This window comes from Poeciliopsis prolifica, unplaced genomic scaffold, assembly GCF_027474105.1.
Source record: "Poeciliopsis prolifica strain line A6 unplaced genomic scaffold, Auburn_PproV2 SCAFFOLD001, whole genome shotgun sequence".
NCBI classification, from domain to species: domain Eukaryota; kingdom Metazoa; phylum Chordata; class Actinopteri; order Cyprinodontiformes; family Poeciliidae; genus Poeciliopsis; species Poeciliopsis prolifica.
In genome coordinates, this window is record NW_026562376.1 from 19,518,408 (window position 1) to 19,539,973 (window position 21,566).

At 39.6% G+C, this 21,566-nt stretch overlaps 1 protein-coding gene across 3 annotated transcripts in view; it reads right to left on the minus strand.

Annotated features, from left to right (window-relative positions):
- Positions 1 to 296: 296 nt before the first annotated feature.
- The window catches only part of LOC129365836 (PDZ domain-containing RING finger protein 4-like), a 115,196-nt gene continuing 93,926 nt past the window's right edge, over positions 297 to 21,566 (minus strand). For all 3 annotated transcript variants that reach the window (XM_055039353.1, XM_055039370.1, XM_055039362.1), the window contains 7 exons: positions 20,510 to 20,763; positions 17,739 to 17,841; positions 11,841 to 11,939; positions 8,503 to 8,565; positions 6,589 to 6,690; positions 5,664 to 5,792; positions 297 to 4,088 (listed from right to left, as the gene is read on the minus strand). In XM_055039353.1, coding sequence (XP_054895328.1) covers positions 2,616 to 4,088; positions 5,664 to 5,792; positions 6,589 to 6,690; positions 8,503 to 8,565; positions 11,841 to 11,939; positions 17,739 to 17,841; positions 20,510 to 20,763 — 2,223 coding nt within the window. In that variant the 3' untranslated portion in view covers positions 297 to 2,615. The remainder of the gene's footprint in view (positions 4,089 to 5,663; positions 5,793 to 6,588; positions 6,691 to 8,502; positions 8,566 to 11,840; positions 11,940 to 17,738; positions 17,842 to 20,509; positions 20,764 to 21,566) is intronic.

The following is a 21,566-nucleotide window of genomic DNA, read 5'->3' on the forward strand; positions in this document are numbered from 1 at the left end:
ACAAATGATTCGTTTGCATGGAAAAGTAAGATCAACCAACCAATGCATCATTGAGGTTAAAGTTTTTAAGGCTATGAGTAAAAGAGATTTAAATTGATGTATAAAAAATCCCAGCATGTAAAAGGAACAGTCATGTTCATCTGTTCTTATATATATATATATATATATATATATATATATATATATATATAACAAAATAAAACAAAATATGACTGCTTACAAATAGGTTATTTTTAAAGGTAAAAATTTCAGTTTCATTTTGAAATGTTAAAGATAAAAAAATAACAAATGTACTTTGACAACTATTTGATCACAGTTTCAGAATTTTAATGAGCTTCTCAAAGATAAACAGGAAACCACACTGAAAACCGAATCTAGTCCGAAGAACAACTTAATGCCGTTTTGAAAACTCCTCTGCTGTTCTGCTCAGGTGGTGTTTGATGTGCTTTCCTGATCAAAGCTGATGTTTTGTTTTTTTTGTTGTTGTTTTTTTTCCTGAAGGAGCTGGTATATTTTTGCACGAACCTGTCTGTTTGGCAAAGTAAACAAAAAAAAAAAAAGATGAATCCAGAGACTAAACAATCCCTACAGATTGATATGTAATATGCATGATGAAGAGTGTTTCATCTCTTGGTAACTGCTGTATGCTTTTGTGAAATAGAGTTTCAATCACCTCAGTGCTTTCTGATGCACTTTCTCAGTTGAGGTATGTAAACTAGCGCTGCGAGGAATTTAAACGAGCTGAATTAGTATGAAACTGGAAATAACGGCTTTGAAGCCTTTTGATTGATTTTTATTCCTATTATTTTGTAAAATCTTTGAAAAGGAAAAAAAGAAGCCAAATTTTAGAACATATTTGTGTGTTTTCTTTAAACTATTACATCAACTGCAAATCTAAAAAGCTAATTCAAAAGCTTAGAAGTGCTTAGCTGGATATTTTCTCAGGCTGCTTTGGTTTTTAATTTAATGACAAGAATGTCTGAATAAGTGGAAGAGTGCCTAATATTTTTGTACGTCATCCTTTGGGATGTAATGGCCTTCTGTTAAAGGGGGTACAAATTGGATATCAAAATAGTCTGTAAAATAAGGAGTAGCACACTTTTTGTAAACATTAGCTCTCAAATGATCAAAGACCATTGCTAATGTTGGAAAAATGACGGTTGATTAAACTGAAAATTGTTGTCAATTTAAAGCTGAGTTCAAATGTAGTTTGTTTGAAAAGATTTGTTGCTTTTCACACTTACTAGCACCCCATGTAAAGACTTGCCAAAATCTTTAACCTGAATTTATTAAGATTGCAGAATAATTATACACACGCGCAGTCATGGTTTTATCTCTTGTGGGGACTTCACATTGACTTCCATTAATTTCTACAGTCTAACCACCTAACCATCCCATACCTAACCTTTACCTTAACCTTTACCCTAAACCTAACCATCACAGACCTCACCACGAACGCAAAAACAAGAAAATGTCCCCACAAGGAGCAATAGTCCTCATAACCCCACATTGTGGACAGAAATAGGTCCCCATAAGGATATAAAAACCTGGTATATACACACACACAACCCCAGTATTAGATTTAAGCATATTCATTCAGTAGCAAAATCTATCCTATGTTGATAAATTATTGGCACCATTTGAATTCCTGTAAAATAAACATAACTGACTCAATCTGGTAATTTAAACTTTGGTGTTTGTTAATTCATAAGAGCTTCCAAAACGTCTATCCACAACATGTGGTCAGTTTCCATTAACCACTCCTCAGTTGTCTTAGGATGTCATCAAAGTAAAAAATTTTTTAAATAAGTCACAGTTACAGGACTACGGTAAAGACTGTTGGCTGGAGGTCATTAAAACCTCTAAACCCAAATTTATTATAATCATTTATTATTCAGTATAGCTTTACTAGGGGTGCTGATAATTGTGGAGAGCACTGTGCATATGAAAAACATTTGTAGCTATACATATATTATAGCTAAGTTGGAGTTTAACGGGCAAAATTTAAAAAATACTCAAATTTATTGTGAAACAGCATCAGAACACAATTTTTAAGAATCTCTTTAATTAAATGATTGTAACTTGCTCACGTCCAGCCATTACCATAATTTAAAAGCACTTTAGTAATCAAACTGTTAATGTAGCTCAGTTAAACCTTTGACCGACTGTACTTGGTGAGGAATATCTTTTCAGCAACCTGCCAGCAGCACAGAGGAATCTGATCGGCTTCAGCTCCAGAATTTAGGCATATAAAATCTGTGGACTACAAGAAAGCATTGAAAACACAGGTAAAGGAAAAATTACCTACTGTCAAACAACCACCGTGAGATATATAGTTCAACATAAATATGAAAATAGAATCGAAAAGATAGACATGTTCAGAGTGAAGTATTAAAATAATTGTCAAAGTTTCTTAGAAAATGCCATGTTTCCCAGGAGAAACTGTTTTGAAAAAACATCACAAAAATGTCATGACGCCACAAATAAACTCTTTAAAAATGCTTTTTGGGATTCAAAGAGTGAAAAGTGTTCCTCCGACCATCCACTTAAAAATGCCGCATTGAACGAGGCAAGTATGTTTTACCACATCGGGTAGAATGTAGGCTGTGTCTGTCCTATACAGTAGTTACTGAGAGGAAGGCATTATGCACCTTTGCTCCCTCGGGGGCTTTAGTGCCGTGTGTCATCAGCTCCTGGATGGTCATCCAATTGTCCAAAATCTTCTTATTGCGTTTCTTCAGCATCTTCTTGTGGCTGAGCTCTATAATACTGACTTCCTTTCGACCTTCGTTGCTGCTCTGAGGGTTCTCCTTCAAGCTTTCCAGCCGACTGCGCTGCATGAATTCTCGTCTTCTCCTCTGTTCTTTTGCCCTGACCAGGTGCTGTTTCCTTTCCTCTTTACTCCAGTACCTCCCCATCTTCATCTCACTCATCGCATCGTCATCCGTCGTCATCCCACCGCTGCGTTCCTCTTTAATCTTCAAGGCCCGCTCCCTCAGGATCTTGTCTCTCACAGGCCTCTTGGTGATGTAACGGGTGCCATCGCTGCGGATCTTGACTTTCCACTCCATCTTGGGTTCATTAATGGGTCTTTGAGGCTCTTTGCAGACACTAAGCAGGCTGAGCTGGCTCTGAGCGTACTCAACAGCTGAACGCTGCTGGATCAGCTGCATGTAGCTCTGGTAGTGGCGAGCATGGGCTGGAATGTTGGCCTGCCTCTGCTGGGAACTATGGGAAGGAGAGAAGTAAGGAATCCGGGAAGTGCATTGTTTTAACTTTCTTTTACCCTCCTCCTCAGCCTGAAGTGTCTGATCTGACTCTGAAGGGTTACTGTGGTCGGGGCTGCTGCTTTTGCCCAGAACGGGGGTTCTGCAGGTCGGTAAGGGGCTCGGGCTTGGTGAGTGACCGGTAGCAAAGCCGCCATAGAGGTTCCTCTGGTTGGTGAGACTGACCATTCTCTGGAGAGAGTGCTCTGGGGAGCGGTCCATCGCCAAGGGCGTGCTCCGAGAACTCTCGGCAGTGTTGTAGGCACTGGAGCTGTCCTTGTCAGACTTTTCCATCCTCTCATTAATGTCACCCAGCTTACCCTTAACAGACTCTCCATGTAGGGGGCTTTGACTTTTGATGGAGGGTGCAGAAAGTCCCATCAAGGGAGATTGCTGACTCTTGCGCAGCTTATGGGCCTGCATAATGTTCTGACACTCAAGTTCAATACTGCGTAGCTCCTCATTTAGCATACGCAGCTCATGTTGCACATCGTTTTGTTCCGCCATGCTGCACTCAATAGTACTGCGGCGGCTGTAGAAAAGGTCGTACTCGCCGCTGTTGCGTATCTGACATTTTAGCTCCAAAAGTTGCTGGAAACGATCTCCCTCTGACTCATCATTGTCCTCATCGTCTTTGTCCTCCAGTCGCTTGCTACCACTGGTACAATGGGAGTCCTGACTGTCCCGTAGACACCGGGACAGGCGTCTCTGGATTTGGGCTAAGACGTTGTGGTCTGAGTTTTCCTTTCTCTCTTTCAGACTTTGCAGGCTATCTTTTGAGTAAGAAAATGTTGAACAGGAAGGCTTGTCATCTTCGGATCTCTGATAAAGGATAAAGAAAAAATACCTTTAGCAAAAACAATCTTAGGTCTAGATATTGGTTACTTTTGCACTGTCTCTGATTATGTTAGCTACAAACTTACCTGTAAATAAATATTATGACATGAAACATGAATTAGTGAGCTTGACCTGAAAAGCTGCATAGGATCAATCTGGGTTTCTTTCATATCATATGGACTTTTTACGTTAAAATGTGCAGTGAGACAAAAGGCACAAATCTGATTCTGTGCATTTTTCCTACTCTGCACACTACAGGCAGCTCTCAGTGTAGGAGAGTGTTGCAATAAGTTCAGCTGAATCACTATTACTTAAACTTTATGACATTCACAACAAAAACTAGTCTGCAACAGAAAAAATGCACATTGGAAGAAAAATCACTGAGGAAGGAATAAAGAGGAAGCCTGCTAACACTTGTGGGGTGTTTTACAAGGAAATTGCCAGAAAGACGCTTTTGCTGTAAAAGCATGAACATGTTAATGTTTATAATATGTTTCTGTTTTCCCTAACTAGTGTTAGTTGGGAACTAGATAATACAGAAATGGCTCTGATCAACTGTAGCTCATTCACAGTCTTCCCAGTATTTATCCAACTTATTGTTAAGATAGCAGATCATAACCTTCACTAACTTAACTTGATGAGACAGACTGGATTTTGCACCATTTACTGTAACAGATTGAATTGTCTCTTTCTTTCTTCTTAGCGCAAAAATGAACCCATAGTTCATATGCACTGGTTCGGTCCATCTGAAATTAGATATTTTAATATGTTCTGGTGAGATCAGAAGTCACCGGTTAATCTGCTGATGGAGGAATCGGTTTAATATATTCCATATAAATTATGAATGATTTCGCCATTATTTTCTTCATTCCAGTTTTTGTCTATCAAGCATCAAGTTATGTATATGTAATAAAAAATTTATCAACTAAGACAATGACAAATATCTTTTTTTTTTACTGTTTTATACATAAAAAGTACATTTTTACATTTTAAAACATGCAGGATGTTTGTTTTCAAAGATTTATTAAAGGAGGGAGATGATCGGTTAGTACAAACTTGCATCGCTTTCTTCACTCGTGTAGTCAGTGTAAACTTATTCTACACCTTCCCAATGGACACAAGTTTTTTTTTTTTTTGTGCGTGCATGTGAAAGAGAGCTCATGCCTTTACGGCTCATGCTTTGGGGATCGTCTTGTTTCTGCCACGTCTTTGAAGTTTCATTTGCATGGATTTTCAACGAATGCTCTCGTCCCACAAAAAGAGAATTTTAGATTATGATTATTAATGTTTGGAATTTAAATGGTTCAGTAGTCCCACTTCATAAATATTCATTCAAATTAGCTTTTTTTTCCCATTCAAGGGACAAAGCCTGTTTTCACCCATCCAAAAAAAAAAAAAAAAAGTCATGGTAGAATTCATAGTCGTTTTACACTAACTGCATCAATCTCTTTTTCTAGAGGTGGTTTATTCTGCTGAACCAACTAAAGCCTCTTGTGTAGCAAATTAATTTCAGGAAATTTTGAAATAAACTGTTGGACAAACACATGCATTGCCTCCGACCTGCTGCTTTTCCTGTTCTTCTTGTAAGGCAGCTAATTCCATCTCCTCTCTCCGCTGCTCCTCCAACATTTCCATCTTCAGCTGCTCCAGGAACTCGCTATGCTCATCATCCAGCCAAGCCTCTTCCAGCTGGGGGTGGAAGCATAAGGAAAGCACATAGTGGAGAAACATTGGTGGGGTGTGGGTGGGTGGGTGATGGGGATCAGAGAAAAAAAGCAAAAAAAAGAAGGGGAAAAGGATGATTTTTCACTGTCCAATGCCTGTGACAATACAGTGCCTTAAAACAAATAGCTGGATTTTCCAAATGGGTGCACAAATGGGATTTCCTGAAAAATGCCCCTGCGTGGGTTTAAAATCGGAAACCGCAGCTGTGTTTGATATTTAGCTTCTGTTTCCAACAAAAAAAGTGCTGATCTTTCAACTGCACCAATACAGTCTGATGGGCGTAAAACCACAGTTTTTGACCTTTTACCTTTGCGTCATCCATCAAGCTGTTTGATCTGAGCCGAATGGTATCCATATCTGATTACGCCACATTTACTACTGGAGGAGTCACTTAATTACAAAGAGCCTACTAGTGCTTTTCCTGCTCATCTGCACTGCGGCAGAGTTCTACTACTTACTCGTCCCTGGCCTTGGGCCTGAACTCACTCCACATTAGCATGCCATTAGCTTTTATGGCTTACCATTGGAAGTCAATTACAGTGGCGCTACATAAAAATAAAACATGATGAGGTGTCCCAGCGGTGGCTTCCACCAGGAGAAGTTGTGTGCTTGGTGGGAAGCGGGGGCTGGTTGGCCATCCGGGAATGGTAAAGCTTGCTCTGAGCAAATAATGCTAATGGAAAACCTCGTAGTTGTATTTCATAAAATGGTTGCCTTTAAGTCAGCTGTCACTTGGGTATAAGAGTGTAGTGATTCTAACCTGCATCTCAGGTCGGGCGACCAGTAGTACGATGTTCCTGAAGTCATCACTGGAGAGAGCAGCCATTGCTTCTTCTCTGTCTTGAACATCATTGCCGTTTATCTGCAGACGGAAGAACAAAAAAGATAAATAAATGAAAGATTACCACAAGAGCAAGGTTAACAGACAAGCAAGAATGCACATCCACAAACACACAAACCAATAAAAATAAAAATGAACTGCCCAAAAAGGACGTTATCTTCTTGAGGAGAGAGTAAATGCTGGCTGCTTCTCGAAAATACAAACCAGGAAGCAAGCTGTTATCATGAATTAGGTGGCAGAGTTGTAGCGTTCCACAGCATACACGAATCCAGCCATACAATTAGCCGACCACTGACATGTGGATTCCATTTTTTTCCCTTGCCCTGAGAATAATGGTCCTGTCAGCAGCGGATAATGGGGCAGGAGTACTGGTCCGATCACAAACATGTGCACATGCCTCATCCTGGCTAAAATCAGGCGCACAACTCATACTAGATTCAACTGGGCAATTGCCTCAGTAATGGTTTTGCATCCAGCTCTCGCATACTTTGTGCAATTCAGTTCTCTGTGCATTTGTCATCAAGGTTTCTCAAAACACAGAGGTGCATTTGCATAAAAGAATATATATCATTTTGCTCTTAGTGGTGATGCTCAACCAAATACCAGTTAATAATGTGTTCTGTTGTGCTATTTACTTCATAGCTCCATTATTTGCTTCATTGTTCCACCAAATCAATATTTGGTGGAATAACCAGGAGGTTTTCAATGGGGTTCAGTGCAGTGGACTGTTAGTTTTTTCAAGAGCTGTGTATTGTGTTGTTTTCATAATTCTTCACACTTGATCTAATAAAATGATTCAAATGCATTATTCTTAATGGGGTTACTTACTGCTACTTCACCATTGCTTAAAAGCTTTACATTCCACCAGAATATATGGTTTATATATTTTGCTATTGATTAATCGTGTGTATCCTGAATTATTTAAGCAATTTTAAAGAGAGTTCGCATCTTCATGGGAAGTAGAGGTGTATTTTCCCTTCCTTCAAATTATTTCCACTGAACACACAGAGGTTGAAAGCGAAGTCATTTCGTGACAAGACCGAATGCATCAACAGAACTGAACCGCAAGTCACCCTGAAGACGCAGCAGAGCACAAAGCCTGAATAGATTTAAAGTGCTGCCATAAACTAAATGTTGTGTTTAGCAAGTTATGTGGGCAGTCAGAGAGCCTGGATGCATTAATTAAGGCCGACGAGTATCTGAGTCGTCGGATGCGAGAATCAGAGGGATGAAAAACAGTAATTAAAGCACAACGTAACCGTATCTGTTCAAAACACAAACATGCACTTATCAGAACACCAAAAAGGTTCTAATTGTTTGAGTTCCTCTTATGACAGAAGTGAGAGAAGTCAAACTAAAATCCTTAATGAACTCCTTACAATAAAACAGGATGCAATCAGTCCCTTCCTATTGTAATCGTCGCAGAGAGCAGCATTACACCAGAAGGCCTGACAAATGCTGCTGGTGATGCTCACTGCTCTCAGCACTGAAGATGAAGTTAGAGGCTAATGGCAGTCACAGCCTCTGAGCCATCACACAGGAGGCAACGAGCTGCAACACAGCGCCGTCCTGAAGCAGAACCCTTAAAAAAATAAATAAAAGAACGCCCCTGTTGCTGCTGAGTCGGTAACTAAAACAGCCAGGGGGGCATTTCTTCCCCCTTAACAGTCACAGCGGGGGCAAGTTCCCACTGTAATGTGCTGCCATTAAGAATAAATGTGCTCTCTTGAGGGAAGACACTGGCTCAGTAAAACAAGACAACACAAGAATCCTTTTGTTAAGCCAAAGATGGACTGGTGTGGAGGTGTTTGGTGACGGAGTCGAATGCTGCACCTGTAAGATTCGATCCCCTTCTCGGATCCGCCCGTCTCTGGCGGCAATGCTGTTTGGACTAACCTGCACATCAAACAAAAAATGACTTTAGACAGAATGCTTGGGAGAAACAGGGAGGATATTATTTGTAATATTCTAGTTTGTAGAATTGCTTCATAGCGTCTAGGGGAGGCGTCAGACCTAAGCACTGGTCTTGGGTCAGATTTTTGATCTTTTTTTAAATCTATTGAAAACACAATATTTACCACTGGAGTTGTTGTGACTGTTTCGCTCTTTTGTTTGTCTCTTTCCCTTGAAGCATCTTCAAAGGCCGTCTCTGGTGTTTAGGCTCACTGCAGCACACAATGCGCTTGCTCTTCTCGGAAATAATGGTTGCCAACAAGGGGGCAGGAAACTCTTCTCTCGCCCTATAACCAGCTATTTGAGGCAATTTGTTTCACTTCCTCCAATCAGACTGCAACTCTGAGGCGGCTGTGGAAGTAAGACACTCCATCTTCATGATAGTTCCCTCCCACACGGAGAAACGCTCATTAAACCAGAAGCAACATTCTGAGAAAGGAATCACTGGAAGACTGGAACCGAAAGGCGATACGGTGCCTTGCAATGGTTTCCATATGACTTTGGATTCTTCAGATATTATTGGACGTTTTGGGAAAAAAAATCAAAAAATCTGAAAACGGTCTGACATGCATTTGTTATTAGTGGATGTCAGTAGCGAGCAGAGGAAGGTGGCGCTATTGGTAAGACCAACAAGTAGCATCACATTTTAATCCCAGGTTAAATTCAGCTGTTCTCTCAAGACCCCTTAGGGTTGTTGCAGAACATCAGTGATAAAAACAGCATCATGAGCACAGATACTGACGCATGGTGCTCCTGGCGGCAGCATCATGCTGTTGGGAAGCTGGTCAGAGTTGATTGGAAAACGTTCACCTTCCAGCAGGCTGACGCTATCCAGAACTTTACTGAAATAGTCTCGGTATATTTAAAAAATATAATAATGATTGAAAGTTTAATTTGTTCCAGTAACTTAATTCACTAAGTGTAACACAGTATATAGATGAGACTGTTGTTTCCAAGTCTTTGTTTCTGTTAAATATGGTGAATTTTCTGATTACAGTTGATGAAAACAAAACATTTGAAACTAGAATATCACATTAGATTGATAAACAAGATTTAATGCAGAAATATGGGCTTAATGAAAAGTATATTCAATACCTGGGAACTTTTGTAATAATAACATGTATTACATTTTCTGGGAGTTATATGAAAAATGAAAGATGCAAAGCCTATGAATATCTTGGCATGACACTGTAACTAGAAGATGGGAGTTGAGAGGCTTTTTTCCAAAGAGTTGCCTTTGTAAAAAAGAAATACAATAAAGTTATTGATTCTATTACTTAGTAATTGATTAATAAATAACCAAAGTTGTAAGTTCTGTTATTAAGTAAAAACTTTTTATCACTGGCTTCTTTTCCTTATCAAAGAACAGACTGTGTAATATTTTCCACCATCCTGTAGACATTCAGTCAGCTCATCTGAATGCAGCACTGTCCTTATATTACTTTTTTTTTTTTTTTTTTTTTTTACAAAATAAACACATATATTGCTGTCAAAAACCAAAGTGGGTTGAGATTTATATTCAGCTCAGCTCTCAAAGCCAACACCTTGCATGGTTGGAGAAATCTTCAAATGAAGCCGTGTAGGAGGTTGAGGAGAACTGTGAACAGTATTTGAAAAGAAAAAAAAAAGAAAAAAAAGTTATACAAAAACAGAGAACAAGTCATTTTTTTATGTGCGTCAGAGCCGTCTTGTTTTCTGAGGTTAGCCGAATAACAAACTCCACTACAAAAAAAACATCCTTGCTTTATTTTTTTATGTTTTTTTTTTATGCCTTTCTTTGCTTGGTGGTCATCTCATCTTGGCAGCTGACAGCAGAATCACACAAGTTAGATCATCTGTTTGGGTAATGTAATCTGTGTCTGATGAGAGTTCAATTTTGAAGTACCGCAAGCAATAAATAGACCCGCTTTTCTCACATGAATACTAAAGTAAATCATAAATTGGTGGATGAATATGAAATGTCACATCTGATTCAGGCTGAGAAGCACAACATTGCACTGGGGTCCTCTGATCTGGATAGATGATTGTGGGTTTCTACAACAGAGTTTAATATGTAAATGAGAAACTTCAAAGAAATGAGATATTCCTGGAATATGCATAGAGATTTTGCCTTGAGAGGTTTAATATTTTTATTTTTCAAACAGCTAGCAATCAAAACTTTAGCATTTAGGAGAAAATCAGCAACAGGGAGTCAGAGGATTTATTTGTCCACATTGTTTTTATGTGAAGAAAACCTACTTTGGGTAAGACAACGTGTCTATAGTATACCCTCACTTCTCACCTGTTTACCCCTGAAGATAGGCACTAATCTTTCCCAACTCTGCGGGAATGGATGGATGGATCCGATTGCTTAGCTCTATCATTTTCTACTACCTTAGGAGGTAATTCCCACTTTGACTCAGAGGTCTCCCGTTCATATTCCACATGCATTGCTTTGCTGATCTAACATCCTGCTGTGAGATGCTCAATTGTCTCTGGATTCTCTTCATACAGCCTGCACCAGATATCTTGATACCTCAATGCTAAGGTTCTCAAGGTCTGCACCTGTGCTGCAAGGATTAGTGTTTGCTGTCTTTCAGACATGTGCAGGTTATTTCAGTCACTTCAGCTATTTCTCTGTGGTACTTCCTTCTCCGGGCATCAAAAACGTCCAAACTCCAGATTTTAGGGGTCAATGTCCTGCAGCCTTTTGGGTGCTTCCCAAATACAACACCCTTAGATCAAAGGACTCAATTATCTCCTTGTGCACTCAAGTTTTATGCAGAACAGCAGAGGGGAACAGAGCAGCTCTTTGGTATATGTCACGTTTGATTGAGAGTTGCACAATTGGCTGGAAGTTGGCATCGAGGATGGATCCCACAGTTTCATGGAGGTTGCAACAAAAGCTCTCGGAGTGTTATTAACCTTGAACAGTTTCATTCAATCCAGGATCCATGTGTGTGGAATTGAGTTTAGGTTGTCTTATAATCAATCCAGGCAGGGCACGGATTTGTTTTTCTGGTTTTGCAGTCTCAGGCGATTGTTTTGTTAACCAACAGCTGAGGTTTCGCTCTTCTGGTACATTTTCCAAAGCCTTTTTGTGTCTCTGATATTTATTGATTTAATTCATGCACAATGTTTTCAGCTATTTTACAATAATTCAAAGGGAGCTATTAAATAGATGCTGTTTACATTTGCACTAATGATCGCCTTTAAATGTCTGTAAATCATGTACTAACCTCACTGACATAGATGGCCACATCCTCTTCTTCATCCGTTCGATAGCATAGAGTGAGGCCTAGTTTTTCATGACAGCTGAGACGACAAAGTTCGACTTCCTACAAAGGGAAAGAGAAGAATACAGTATCTTAAAACGGCAAGAAAACTGCTGGGGTGAGTGGTTGAAACCTTAAACAAAACTTCAGAATAATCTTGAGGCACAGCAAACAAAAGCGACACACAAACAGCTTTAGATTTATACAACCTGCTTCGGATAAGTTATGAAACTTGATTATTTACGGACGTTAATCTTTATCCTTTCCTTTACCCTCACGAAAAGGTTCTCCGTCATTAAGCCACTTTAGTCCAACTCTGCGCTTTCACTTCGACCACAACAGGAGATGAAGCCAAACACCCAACAGCACCAGCCCCTGTCCCATTTCCTAACCCCTGAAACCTATCAAGGGTGTTTGAGGGAATCAAGTGTGAAATGGCCTTCCCTCCCAAGGTCTTCATTAGAGCAGAAACACATCTCTCAGCAGCAGGAGCGAAGTGGTTGAGTGGAGAGGAGGATGGAGCGGGGCAGAGAGAAATGAGGTGGCTGTGAGGACTCTGGCAGGACTCACAGGGGTCTCGTATAAAAAGAAAGAGATCCATTTTGTCTGTGACAAGTGCAGGTTGGCTGGTTATGTGTGGTAGATGTGGCATGGCTTTAGGTATGCGAAGGGGGAAGGGATGAGACGACGGACAGAAAGAGGAAAAGGCCAACACTGTTTTGGACTTTGCTTTTTTGTGCTTTAAGACCCGCTGGCTTCTCAGAAACAAGCCGGAGTATAATTTTTGTATCCTCTTTTATGTCTGTCCAACATAAGTGTGTTTAACAGGTCAATCTCAGGAAATAGAATGACATAAAAAGTTATTTCAGCAACTCAATAAAAAATAAAAAATAATAAAAAATCACGTTCAATCAATTAGAATGTGAGTTCCAAGAGTTGCTCCTTAGAATAAAAGTACTTCTTGAAATCTTTAATCAGGTAGTCAACATAATGTTCATGATTTGGTGTAATAATCAAAATTTTTAGTATGGACAGGCAAAAAAAAAAAATCTTAATGACACAAATAAAGGCTTGACTATATGAATATTTATCTGTAGAATGTGTTTCACTAAGTGAACTGATTTATTTAAATCAACAAATGAACTTTGCAATATTGTAACTTATGATTTTTACTGTAAGTGGATTAGACAATGATGCAATCCCAAAGGAATATGCAATATGGTTTCATGCAATTTTATCATTGCATAAAACCAAAAATAAAAGTCATTTCACCACAGAAAAATGGCCTCACAAAAAAGTATGTAAATTACATCAAATTCAGCACTTGCATGGTACTTTCCATGAATTATTTCATCAATGCATCTTAACATAAGGAACACAGCAGTTATGGCCAATGTCCTTGTTATGTATCCGTTATGGGTCTTGAAATGCCTTGTAAATCTGAAATAAAACTCTTAAGTAGCCTTTGTCTCCACAATCTTTCTGAAGGTTGCAACGTTCCCTCTTGCTTCCGTACGTTTTTACTGCCACATATTTTCCTTCCACTCAACTTTCCACTGATGTGCACTCTTTAAACACCCAGCTTCTTTAGTAGTAGCCATTAAATGTAGGTACTCAAAGAACACAAATACAACTTATAGATAAAAAACTAATATTGTAATAAAAACTAGAGATATACATATACAAGTTTTTCTTTTTCAAGTTAACTTTTTGATTATATTTCTAAATAGTTTAGATCCACCTGCGCATTTTCACACAGGCGCACAACTAGATCTCTCAGGTGTTTTTTGCATTAGGTTCCAGCAGCTGCACACTCCACTGCAGATACTCAACCTCCAAACTAAATCTGAGCGCAAACACAAACCCTCGGTTCTGGTGTGCTCCAAAAAGCATTGCACATTTCGAAACAAACAAACGATGCCATCTGGCTGTCGTTTGTCATTTCATAATTTCTGATGTGCCTCTGATCGAAGGACAACTTTGATAGACATGGTCAGACCTTCGAGTGAATGAGAAATGGATAAGGACAACTGCATGTGATGCATTCTGGCTGAGCAGATCAGGCCTAAAACAAATGTGTCATTAATTTCATCAAAGAGGTTTCAAACTGATGGCGTTGGTAGGGAGATTATTAATGAATGCTCCAGAAGCACTGAGGTTGTCGCCGATGTAACTGGAGGTATGTGCTTGGCACACCGTGCATGTTAGCATGATGTGTGAAGTTGAGGGAAATCAGAGGGAGATACTGAAATCACTTGCAATCTCTCAGAGAGGTCTTTAAAAATAAACTCACACAAATTGCCTGTTTGTTGTAAGGCAACTGGGAGGTGCGAGCAGGTGCAGCATGATTTCCTTCTGCAAAACAAGACCAAAGTTACTTATGACTAATTAATGACTGGATGTGGTGTAGGAGACCTGCGACAAGAAGATCGCGGGAAACAGACTGCTGCTATTCCCATAGTCTGTGTGTATTTAACAATGTGATCTCTTCTTCTCCATCAGATGCTTTTGAGCTCTTTTTTTTTTTACTTTAAGAAAAATTTGCGTGGAAAAGAAAAACACCCACTCACTCAGATGCTTCTGTAAAAGGTGCCTGCCTCTGAACCATCAAAAACACCTCCTCCAATATGTTGCCTCTTTGATTTTTTTTTCTCCCCTCCTTTCTCTGTTTCCTAGCCGAGCTTTCTGCCTCTCAGACGGGAGATTGCGGGACGAGGGCCGACAGTAGATTAATGGCTGTGATGGTGTGATTAAGAGGAAGATTGCTGGCCACCATCAAAGCACATCTGATGCTGTCGCGCCTTTGATTACTGGTAATTGAAAAAGCAGTTGCCAAATGCGTTGATGGCTACTACTGGCAGAGACAGAGAGAGAGAGAGATAAAGAGAGAGAGGGAGTGAGAGACAGGGACGGATGTTTCCGAGCTCAGCGTGCTTCCTCTGAACTCACCAAAACTAATCAAGGGGACGGTTACTAACATGGTTCAGCACCGACACGCATCGAGGAGCTTTCTTGGAAATGTATGATGTTAGGCTGTGAAATTGTAGTAATAAGAGGCAGCCGACAAACTTCCGCCAATCTGAAGGGAGAGCAAAGAGTTTATATCCTCCTGTTGGGAGATCCAACAAGAAAATTAAATTAGAACGACAGTGTCTCTAAAAAGTGTTCAACCCCTTGGATGTTTTGCTCTTATTGTTGCTTTTGCCAAGCAGTCAAGATGAACAAGATTTGGCTTTTTTGACAAAGAAAAAAAAATTACAAACACATTGAAAACCGGAAAAACTACAAAATAATTTCTACAAAATAATGACCATGAAACAAAAATATTTAACATCTAATAATTTCGTAAATGACTGCATAAATATTCACCCATTTAAAACTGACTGACCTAATTCAACAAAGGTCTAGTCAATTCACGTTCCACAGGCATATTATTCCACTTATAACAAGATATTTTTCTCAAACTACATCTGAAAAATCTGCCAGTGATTTTAAAATGAATAATAACAAATTATTAGTTCCAAATAAGCTCTTATATCTTGTTGAAAAATTACTTGCAAGTCAATTTTGTCTTATTTCAAGTGTAGTTTTTTTTGGGCTAGAAACTGGCCAATAAAAAATACTTGGTTAGGTTTTGTGTTTTCGCAGTGGAAGAGCTCTTTCATCTAATATGAAACAGGTTGTTGCAAAGGCACATGACAGAGTTGTGTTCTGGCCAAATTTAGCTGCGCACTAAAGAAACGAATGAGGTCGGAAATCGAATCCTCACGAAAAATAAGTCAGTTGTCCCAACGTTAAGCTCATGTCTGTCACAACAAGAATTCGAGCATCTGCAGCCATGTTTAATTTCCCCAAACTGTATAATCCACCCTTGAAGTGATATAAAACAGCACTCCAGCTTTTTAGCGCGTGATAATCCCTTCAGTCAACCAGCCGTCTTGGCTCTCTTTTCACGTCGCCTTCATATTTCATCCAACTGGCTCACATTAACGCTGCTTTTTACAGTGCCTTAATGCAGGGATGTTTTCTAAATGGGCTCATTACTGAGTGCAACACCGTTCGCATGATTTGTAGCCACTTGATAGACTTTTAAAAGAAAAGTATCGACTGCGGTAGCTGTAAATGTGCGTAAACAGAACATCCATGCAACTCGTCCATCTGACATTTGCATACACGGCGCAGTCCCTACAGTCCAAACACAAGCAGACATATTCTCTTCTCCTGAATGTGTGCGCAGCCTCCACAGAGAGCATTGTATGTTACACTGCTACATAAAGTTACCCCAGGAATATCCCAACATTATTAACTTCCGATTCCAGTGAATCAGATTTCGATATTTTTTCTCTTAGATGTTGGCAAAGTGCTCTCTCCCGCAGCATTTACACCCAGCAAAGGCAATTTTTCTTGCATCTCTCCTTCAGCAGAAATCTGTTCCATTCAGAAAGAGGCTTTTCAGCTTCGCCTCCATCGCCTCCATCCCCCTCACAGCATTTTGAGCTGTCATATAGCAAGTGGAGCTGCATTAGGGTGCTATAACCCCCACAGATCATGCATGAAACTATGAAGCCTGCTAAGCATGCACATTGTAAAAAAGAATTTTTTTTGATAGCAATGAGGCATAAACAGATGCTTTAATGTGTTATATATTTTGGATTTTGACATTGGGGGCCTCAGCGATCCAAGCGCGTGTACAAATCTGTTTAGGATTTGAAGAGACAGCTCAAGCTCGATGGCTTGAAGCGTTCTGAACAAATTCAAATTGAACACATAGAGGGAGGGACAGCTGAGCAATCATCATACATCAGAGCAGTCGGAGGCATGGCGCTGTCTGCTCGCACGTCAGTAACTTGGGAATAAAGAGAATTGGACTCCAGCGGCAAGCTGAGACAGTGTGTGTTGATCCCTTCCTGTCATATGGAAGATATGGATGGAAAATAGGAGTCAGAGACCATAAGTCATATAAACCTTGGATTTGTTCGATAAACAGCAGCACATATACCTGCAGCATTCAGTTATAACTACCAAGGACTGATCAAAGTCACAGGCAAATCATAAAGCTATTTGTCAGTGTACAAATGTGTTTAGGTCAGAATACACACATCTTTATTCAGAAACCACAAGCAAGACCTTCTGCTGACATAGTTTTACCAAGTAGGTAATGATTTCCTGACCATTTGCATGTTGGTAAGTTGATATTTTCACGAGATACAGCACAAGCATTTAGTGGTAAACCCATTCATATTTATGAATACCCATATGAATTACAACCAGAGAAAAATTGTGTCACATTGTCAAACTTCCGAGATGCCCTCTGAAGTTTGGTGATAATTCTAGCACAGAAGATAATCACAAAGGTTGCTGCTTGGGCTGGTGAACAATACTCATACATAAGAAAGAACACACAAAAAAGAAACTGTGTTTTGGAAAAACTGTAAGAGAATATTGATGTTCGCTGCCTGATAATAACAAAGTTAGCATCTGATTTGATTCTACTACTACTTCACTAATTTTAAGGGCTATTTCATTGGGTTTCAGAATCCCATTGATTATTTCTGAAAAAAAAATACTGCAAATGCAAAGACACAAGTTGGAACAAATTTGATCTCCAGTTGTGCTGAAGTTGCTGAAAGTGCTGCGCTAATATGTAGCTCTTTAAACATGTTTAATTTTCCTTTCATTATTTTATTCCTTCTTTATTTGGAGCTACTTTGTGTTGGTCTGTCACTATAAATCTAAAAAAACCCCCAAAAAACTGAAGTTTGGGGGCCACTGTGAAGTGTACAAAGTTACATTTGCTTTTGCAATTGTTTCTTAGTGAAATCACAACGCTCTTTAGCAGCCACGTCAGATTTCAGCTCTTACCTCGTACTCAAACTCCTCGGTTCTGTCTCCGTCAGCTGGGACGGGGGAGAGGTAGTCGGTACCTTCATAGTAATCTTGGTCCATTGTATGAAGGGAATGACAGCTGTCAGAGGAGAACGAGACGGTGGCGAGACAGAAAGGCAGCGAGAGACAAAAAAGACAGAGGTAGGTTAAGATTTTAACACTGGTGGGATAATTTTCCTTCATTTTCTTTCCAGACGCTACTCAAGCTCAAAGCCTCAAAGTGACAACATTTTGTCGCTTTTGTCTCAGCCGGAGAAGGCAGAATAAAAGATCTGTGGAAGGCTGTTCCTGAACGTGACAAAAGCGCAGCATCTTGTTAATAACAGCGTATCCACACTCTGCAATTTGCTTCATGCTCTTGACAGACAAACCCCCCCCAGACTGTATGGTGTAATTCTATTATCCCTCCTTCAGTCAATGAACAAAACACTACTCTAGCAGAACGTGTGGCCGCCACACAGCATAATGACTGCAGACAAATAATAACATAAGAAAAAAAGATGAATCTCTGAAACATGGCAAGTGATGTGTCCTGTTAAGACGCCAGCCTGTTTATTAAGTTGAAACCTATAAAAGTCTGAATTTTCCCTGCGGCAGTGGGAGAAAGCGTTATAAAAAAAACACACACATTACAATTACAATTTTACAATGTAGCCTCAACACATGACGCCAACTATATCTATAAAATCTATAAAGTCAGCTGTTTATTGGATGATGCACCTGAGCTCAGGAGCGGAGAAAGGAAATATCGGCTTTATGGGAAACATTGATTAAGTGTGGACTCGGCTGGTGGCTGTTGCTTTTAGTTGCTTTTTTTTTTTTTTAATTGGCCATTTATTTTAATCACCCTGTAAACCTTACCTGGGTTCAAATTGAACCTCTAAGCAGCCCCAATTATGGCCGGATGCCCCTCTGGGGAATTCCTCCTTTACGTTATGTACATAAATCCATAATGTTTTTGAGCAGCTCATGTATACTAGTGTTATAGCTCGCGCGCAGCGCTGATCATATTGCTGAATTTTATTGATCTTTTCACACAGATGGAGAATCCATCTGGGCTTTTATCTCTAGATATTCAACAAAGTCCCGGATTACAAATGATGACACACACGTGCGTTGAAAAGTTTATCGGGCTCGAAATTAATTATCTGCTAAGCCTGATGCAAATTAAACTGTAATTTTCCAGACTTCCTCCGCTTTCGTCTTGATGCGTTCCCTGGAGGTGAAACCTAGATATTCCTTTATTCTCAGTGTTCCTTTTTCACTGCGTTCTGCTCCTGTGAGGTGAACCAAACATGAGCTATTTTTAAAATTACAAAGCCCAAACATTGAATCAGTTTCTTTGTTGTTTATGAGGAAAAATCTCCTGTTGATACTTGAAGACGCCTTCACATTGTTCAGCTGTTAGTTAACAAATACAAAAGGACAAAATTTCGAGTAGTTGGACCCGACTTATTTTGTACTTAAAGGTTTCTTGTATGTTACAAACATGACAACGCAGACTGCTGAGCAACTGTCTTTTAATTAAACACATTTCTTGTTAGTTTGTGTGTCTTGTTGTTGAAGGAAGACGTGAAGGACATTAACAGACTCATTCCTCATGTAAATCTGTTTCCGTTAAAGTCCCACGGACAGCCCGTTATGTCATATATCTTAATTTCTCCCTATCTGTGATGCAAACACTGGTGTTTCTCCTTCATGGCTTGCTGATGCCTTTTCCTACTGTTTTCCGTTCTTAATTATAGGCAGTCACTGCCAAAGTCAAAACAAGGACACAACAATTTGTTTTTTTCTCCTCAGTCTGGCAGTCAACCAATTTTTTTTCACAACTGAATAAAAAATGAAATGAAACGTAAGTCAAAGTTATAATAAGAAATCGGTGAAGCTCTGTAAATGTGAGAAAAAAAGAGCTTTTCTTTAGTCGTTGCATAAATTAAGGAACAAAACAACAAAAAACAGACGGAGTGTGTTGCAAAACTATTCACTCCTCAAACACCTCCTCACATTTTGTCATGTCAAACCTGGAAACGTCAGTGTTTTAACAATTGGTCAATAGAGTGGATGACTGTGAAGTTGAAGAAGAAGAAAAAAAATTGGTTTGGATTTTTATTTTTTTTTTTACTGATAGAAATAAAAAGAATATTCCATATGTTTTACAGTACATGCTATAGCATGTACCATCTTTCACTGCAAGTCTTATAAGATATATCACTGACAGCTTTGCTCACATACAGACTGGGGTTATCGAACATTGCTCTTTACAAATAAGTTCAGGCTCAATTGTAGATTTTTCTTTATGTTTTCAGATCCTGATCCGAACAGTACTCCATAATGTTTCAAATGGCAGATTTTTGTTTTATAAGCTAATCGTGTTTTCAGCTTTCTCCCTGACCTGTCTGCTGTGCTCCTTGGTCTTTATGAAGCTGTTTGTTCACCGATATTCTCTAACAAAACTCAGAGGCCTTTGCAAAAAACGAGGAAAGAAAGACACCGGGTTAATACTGAGATCACATCACCCACACTGAGACTTAAATTACTAAATGGGTTATGTTTAAAGAAACTAGTTGCACCGGATTTTACAAAATTATGCTATTAGTCATTCCCTTCTATTGTGCAGGTTTGTCCTAAATTATATCAGCAAACCACATAAAATTCTAAACGAATTTAATGGAAATATGTTGTAAATATTTTTGCAAAGGCGCTGCAAAATTAAAACAAGCACCCACATGTCCACGGACACGACATACCTGTCAGAGAGCAGGAAAGGACAGACGTCAGGCACAGGAGGGGTTGAAGGCCGGAGCTTTGCCAGCGCCATGATGTGTTCAAAGGTGATGTCAGTCTGAGTGCACACATCCACCACATGGATTTCCTGAGGGGGGCCATGGGGGCGGCCGCTCGGGGTACGCCTGATGACCTGCACCACGACGGGGTCCCTGGCAGCTCGGAAGGCCTCCACAGTCTCATCGTGGCTGGATTTGGACAACTCCTTCCCATTCACCTGAAGGTGGAGGAGAAAAAGCCAAAAAAAAAGAAGCTTTCATTTTATGCCACACACGAGGTTGGAACCAAACTCTTTGTCAAGTGTGATTGAAGCATCTCTTTGAATCGTTTTCTCCACTAGAACTTTACAATTAGTCTCGTAAAGTATCATCAACGGACAACCAAATAGAAATCTTCACCTGTTCAACTCACTTACAAAACAGAGTTTGATGCAACATTCTCACAGGATTTAATCAAAGACCCAAACGGCGTCTGTTCGCTCATTCCACCTTCGCCCTCGTCTCCACAAAAATGAACGGGGCTTTGCGGTCAGATTGAAAAGCGTTTGCGCTGCAGCTGGCTCACATAAAGAAAATCATAGCTTCATTTAGCCCAGTAATTTCTCTGAAGGCGAAACCACGAATGTGGAATACCTCGGGAGAGTTCGCCTTAGAAGAATTACTGAAAGCAGAGATTATAATTTAGATAACCAAAAAAAGTAAGTCATTGGGAGCATAATTATAGATAGTGCTTGATTTAAATGCGCCTTTGGAGCAGAGCATTTTCATCACAGGGCAAGGTGAAGAATCTTAGAAAAAAACAACAGCTATAGAAACCGTTTATGTTTGCATTCATCAAGTGAAGAAACAGAGGGGCACAGCTGCGGAAAACTCAAAATCAGCAGTGCTGCGAGGCAAGGATCTAAAAACTCTTTGAAACAAATCATCTTAGCAGAAATAAAAGCACATCGCCTGACTGTTACTAGAACAAAATGACCTAAATTCAGATGCAGTCGACAGACAGAGAAAGCAGAGGGGAACT